At 39.8% G+C, this 6,448-nt stretch overlaps 1 protein-coding gene across 1 annotated transcript; it reads left to right on the top strand.

Moving 5' to 3' along the window:
* Nucleotides 1–3,824: 3,824 nt before the first annotated feature.
* On the top strand, nt 3,825–4,695 carry LOC125352397 (protein sprouty homolog 4-like). Its single transcript, XM_048347489.1, is given in 2 exon segments — nt 3,825–3,916; nt 3,918–4,695. Coding segments are annotated over 2 exon segments (870 nt in total).
* The last annotated feature ends 1,753 nt before the right edge of the window (nt 4,696–6,448 follow it).

Here is a 6,448-nt window from a genome sequence, read left to right on the forward strand (position 1 = left end):
TTCCTGTACACATATGTTGCTCTTTGATTATCCACAATCTGTCACAAACTTCACAATTAGGTCCGTGGTTTATTTATGAATAAAGCTTCTCTTAATACGTGTCATCTCTGTTTGCTCTTGCTTCTGTCAACATAAATTTACAATTCATTTATGTAAATAATGAGCAAAATATCTAGATTGCATGGAAAGAAGAGATTTAATTTTGAATGAAACTGTAGACTTCTGTTCTGACCTGCCTGTACCTTGTCATTCCCATCAGTAATAAATGTGAGTTCCTATTGCTGTAAGAGTTCAAGCAAATTATGTTCAGATATTAATTATTCTGATATGTGTAGTAATGTCTTGTTGTTTTAAGTTAATGTCATCTGAAAATCGTATATGCTTTTTCAACTTTTAGTTCAGATATTTCCTTATTATTCACATTGAGTTCTTTCAATGCTTTTAATTTTTAAATACTTCTTTGATAAACAAATGAGCTTTATTCTAGAGAAATTAACATAGCAAATATCAACAACATAATTCACTTAAAATCAGCAGAAAACATGATAATGTATTTTTATTATCCTTAATTCATTGTGCAAATGACTTGTGATTTCACAAAGCACTTTATAAATACATTGCATCTTGATCTATGTCACCCCTCTCACCACAGAGTAAATATTTTTGTTTATCGCAGCAGAAGGAATGACTTACCAGTAAAGACATATTGGGAAAAAAATCAAAATTGATTTATAAATTATCTTTGATTACAATGTTATAGAGTTCATCTTTATAAAACAGAACTTGAACAAATATTGTTACCCAGAAATATGTGTGTGATAATATAATCAACATATTTAGAAAATAATAGCATAAGTAAAATGTTCTTCATACACTGTTAGTGTGCATATTATCTACAGCATGTGGGAAAATTCATGGGGAAAATTGAAACCTTAAAAGAAGCTGAGCATCCTATCCACATTTGCACATATCAAAAGAAAATTCAACCAGCACACTAAAAATACACCCACTCACCTGTTTATTAGAGTGTATCACAACAGCTAATACCTGTAATTTGTCTAAGTTTCTATACAAATACAGGTGAATGGATGGAGCAAAACATGGTAAATCAAAAATCAAAAGTAGGGCTGGGGATATGGCCTAGTGGCAAGAGTGCTTGCCTCCTATACATGAAGCCCTGGGTTTGATTCCCCAGCACCACATATATAAAAAACGGCCAGAAGGGGTGCTGTGGCTCAAGTGGCAGAGTGCTAGCCTCAAGTAAAAAGCGGCCAAGGACAGTGCTCAGGCCCTGAGTCCAAGGCCCAGGACTGGCCAAAAAAAAAAAAAAAAAAAAAAATCAAAGCTACTGAAATGGTCAAAACATTGGGTACATAATACAGAAGATTAATTTAAATAATGATCCATGAAGTCAAAGAGAAACAAAGTAAAGAGTTATGTAAAGAAGGAATTCCATTAAAGACCTGAGTGGAAAATGTCATTCTTCTGCTTGGAAAATTCAGAAAACATTTGAGATTTAAAGAGGACAAGGAATAATAATCTACCCACATGTTTCATAGATTTCCATTAAAATATTAGTGAACATGATTGTGTATAGTGAAATGATTGTGTATAGTTTATTAAGAAGAAATAAAGGGTAATTAATGAAGTGTGTGTGTAAAAATTTCTGACCATGTATGAAAATTTTCAAACCTTTTCTTTTCTGACAATATGATCCTGTTCAGAGTCAGCATTAATGGTTCTATTGAAAATTTGTATCTAACTTCAACATTGATTTCCAGCAAGTGATACTTGCTTTAGCAAATAATCCAAATACAGTGCATGGAATAACATTTATTAAGACATATTTTAATATTCTTTTATAAGTAGTTTGTAATATTTAATACCTTATCTATCTTACTGTAGGTGGCAATAGCCTCTCTCCCTTAGCAGAAGTATTTTGTTGAATGGCACGGAACAACACAGGATGTTTTAGTCTCCTTAAAATATCTAAATTTAGAGAAAAAAATGATAATTTACTTCAAGAAGGGAAAGACCTCTTGTGTCATTCTTATATAGATAGCCAAATTTATCTATTCTTATGACAGAAATAGTTTATCATATTATTCTGTTCTCTGAAGTAATTGGTAGACATGAATACTGATTGCACTCTTGAAATAATAATACATTTCTTAATGAAGAAATGTTAATCACAATTTTTAAAGAAATGATTCAGTGATGGTATCTACTTTATTACTATATTGGAAAGTACAAACTGTTTAAGTTATAATGATGTGGTTTGAAACTGTGGTCTTGTACAATACATATAAATTATTGAATAGTATAGTAGACTTTCAGACTTTGAAAGCTTATTCTGTCTTGACACTAATGTTAACTTCAAGAAACTGGCCTTAGTACCATGATGTAATAGTCTGGGGCAAAGATACAGCCTAGCAGCCTTGCACTGGGGGCCAAAATAAAAATGACTTCCATGACTACCATTAACTTCCCACTTTTTTGGTGTAGACTACCACTGGAGAACACTAGCATGCTGAAATTCAGAAACTTGGCCTCACTGAATGTGTAAGACTGTTTCCTGGTCATAGGAAAGGTTTTTAGGACCGGGAAGCCCAATATCCCAAGACAGAGTAGAAGCTTGACTGACCCTCTGTTGCACATCATGATAATGTGGCCATTGTCAAAGTGTGCATCTGTGTCTAGAAATGTAGGAGAAGTTACAACCAGATTCCACCAAGAATGAGTTCGATTACCATACAGATGGGAATGATGAAGTTAGGCATTGCTGACACCAGCAATCACCACATCTTGTGTCCTGAAGAAATGATAGAAAAGGCCCAATCCACAGTAGCAGTTTGAGCCAACACAGTTGAAACAGCTGCAGTGAGCACCATGCCAAAGGTGGTATGCTGGAGGATACATGTGCCTGCAAAAGAGCAAAGAAAACAACAGTCAAAGGAGATGAGCAAGATGTAGATGAGAGCGTGGTTATTGTCCTTGACAAGGGGAGTGTTATTTCGCTTCACAAAAATCCCAGGGACAGTAGTGATAAGTGCAGAGAGGTCAAGAGCAAAGCAGACTAGAGCCATCCCCAAGGAGTCTTTAAAATCTAGAAAGTTCTCAGATTTGAGCAAGTCAACATTTTCTGTGTTGGTGTACTGATGATCTAGGTACCTCCCACATTGTTCCATATCTGGTCAAGAGTGGGAATTACCATCAGTTATGTAGTAGTTATCTTTCTTTTCATCCTTTCCCATGGAAGAACTCTTTTGTTTAGCCAGTTGTTCCATCTTATTGATATATACATCAAAGAAACAGATTCTATGCAGCATACATTTCAAAGGGAATTCTGCCCATGTTCTCCTTGTCACATTGTCTCTTTGTTTTCCATAATATTCATGATTTAATAAAAGTCCATTTTTTCTGCATGAGATATTTCTGGTTTCCATGCAAGTATTGATGGACATTGATCCTGTTTCCGTAAGTTAGCTTATGAGTTGAATCACAATGAGCTTAGATTGAAAAGTATCTTAAAATAAGCTACATTTGATGACTTTTGTTGCTCCAATCAAGAGTTAGGACATGTCTTTACTTAAGACTAACCCCACTTTCATAAATAACATCAAGGATGAATTATGGTAAATAAATATTTATCTCTTCATAGAACTAAAATAAATAACATCAATAATGCAAGCACATATGCATCAAGTACAGAAAACTGAACAATTATTTCTTTATTTGCAACCTACATTACATTAAATTTTATGGCATATTTCCCCGTTACCTTTATTTACTTACCATACCACTTTTATTCAACCACAAATATGATGTCCCACGACCGTCTGAAGTACCCGCTCACCATCCTGCCCATCGAACAGATGAAGACCAGCCATGTGGAGAATGACTACATAGACAACCCGGTTGGCTCCCCCAGCCCGTCCCAAGCGGACCAGGGGTGTGGCCTTGCAACTGGCCCCACCCCCTGTTCCCTGTGACCAGGAAGTCACACATCACTGGATCTCCCTCAGTGGGAGCCCTATTTCAGTGAGCAGCAGCAGCAGCACCTCCTCTGACCAGCGGCTCCTAGATCACATGGCTCCACCGCCTGTGGCCTCACAGGCCTCGCCCAGAGCCATGCGTCTGCAGCCAAAGGCAGTGGACTGTAAGCCTCTGGACCTCAAGGGTCCAGCCCTCCCACCAGAGCTGGACAAGCATTTCTTGCTGTGCGAGACCTGTGGGAAGTGTAAATTTAAGGGATGTGTATCCCCTCGGTCATTGCCCTTCTGCCAGGTCTGTAATCAGGAATGCCTGTGTTCTGTCCAGACCTTGGTCAATTACGGCACCTGCATGTGCCTGGTGCAGGGCATCTTCTACCATTGCACCAATGAGGACGATGAGGGCTATTGTGCAGAACACCTGTGCTCTTGCTCCCGGTCCAACTGCTGCGCCCGCTGGTCCTTTGTGGGTGCCCTCTCCGTGGTGCTGCCCTGCCTGCTCTGCTATCTCCCTGCCACGTCCTGTGTGGAGCTGGCTCAGCGTGGCTATGACAGCCTGCGCTGCCCAGGCTGCCGCTGCAAGCACAAGAATAGCATCATCTGTAAGACAGTCAGCAGGGAGGCCGGACAAGCCTTTCTGACACTTCAAGTTGAAGCCCCAGCACTGCCCCTGGAAATGTGGGTCCCTCATGCGGCCTCCTGAGGCTGACCTTGCTCATCTGTCCTCCTCTCTCGACTGGGAAGAAGCAGGCAGAGATCACACCACCCTCCCTCTTTGTCGTCGTCCCCCCCCCCTCAAGGATGAAGAAATTCGTGGGGGGGGGGGAGGGTTCAGGGTCCTGGAACTTTGGGTCAAGTAGACAGTGCAGGGTGTGGTGGTGGTGGTGATGGTGGTGGGGGGGCTTATTTCTATTTCAGAAGAGGGACCTAATCCGGAAGTTGCAGCTGCTTGATGGCCTTCCCAGCCCCTCCTTCCTTCTTCTTTTTCTCCCACTCTGCTGTTCTCTTTGGCTCTTATAGAAGTTGGACTCCTGTGGACAAATGAGACTGCATCAAACTGAAGAGCTTCTGCAGGGCAAGGGACATAGCTCGCAAGATAAACAGCCCACAGATTGGTAAAAGATCTTTTCCAGCCATACAACGGACAAAGGCCTCATATCTAAAATATATGCAGAACTAAAAAAATTACCTTCCTCCAAAAAAAAACTGCAAAGAACCAATAGCCCCATCAAAAAGACTTAAAAAGAGACTTCTCTGATGAGGAAATGAGAATGGCCAAGAGACTTACGAAAAGTGCTCTACATCACTGGCCATAAAAGAAATGCAAATCAAAACAACATTGAGATTCCATCTCACCCCAGTAAGAATGTCCTATATCAAGAAAACTAACAATGACAAATGTTGGAGGGGATGTGGCCAAAAGGGAACCCTACTTCATTGTTGGTGGGAATATAAACTGGTTCAGCCACTCTGAAAAGCGATTTGGAGATTCCTCAGAAGGCTAAACATAAAGCTCCCCTATGACCCAGCAGCTCCACTTTTGGGCATCTATCCAAAAGACCACAAACAAGAACACACTAAAGCCATCAGCACAACAATGTTCATCACAGCACAATTTGTCATAGCTAGAATTTGGAACCAACCCAGATGTCCCTCAGTAGACGAATGGGTCAGGAAAATGTGGTACATATACACAATGGAATTTTATGCCTCTATCAGAAAGAATGACATTGCCCCATTTGTAAGAAAATGGAAGGACTTGGAAAAAATTATACTAAGTGACGTGAGCCATACCCAAAGAAACATGGACTCTATGGTCTCCCTCTCAGGGAATAATTAGCACAGGTTTAGGTTAGTCACAGCAGAGGATCACAAGAGCCCAATAGCTATACCCTTATGAAACAAAAGATGATATTAAGTGAAATGAACTCCATGTTATGGAAACGACTGTTATATCACTGTTGTAATTACTTTCAACATGCAATGTGAAACCGTAGCTTATATTATTGATGATCCCCTTGTATACCCTTCCTGTGGTTTACCTTCACCATCTCTGTATCTCATCTGAGTACATTGGAAACCATGTATACAGGTATTAGAACTAGGAAACTGAAAGGGAATACCAAAATCGAGAGACACAGGGTAAAAAAGACAAACGATTACAAAAGCAATACTTGCAAAACTGTTTAGTGTAAATGTACTGAACAACTCATGGGGGGAAATGGAAAGAGGAGGGGGGAATGAGGGAGGAGGTAACAAACAATACAAGAAATGTATCCAATGCCTAACATATGAAACTGTAACCGCTCTGTATATCAGTTTGACAATAAAAAAGAAAAAAAGAAGTTGGACTTCTGGGAGATGTTGTTGCTAACTGAATGCCAGGGCACTTTGAAGATGACCCTGGGAGCCTGGACTTCTCTGCCTTCTCCTACTCCATCCATGCCTGTTGGCCG

This window comes from Perognathus longimembris, chromosome 1 (assembly GCF_023159225.1).
Source record: "Perognathus longimembris pacificus isolate PPM17 chromosome 1, ASM2315922v1, whole genome shotgun sequence".
Taxonomy (NCBI): domain Eukaryota; kingdom Metazoa; phylum Chordata; class Mammalia; order Rodentia; family Heteromyidae; genus Perognathus; species Perognathus longimembris.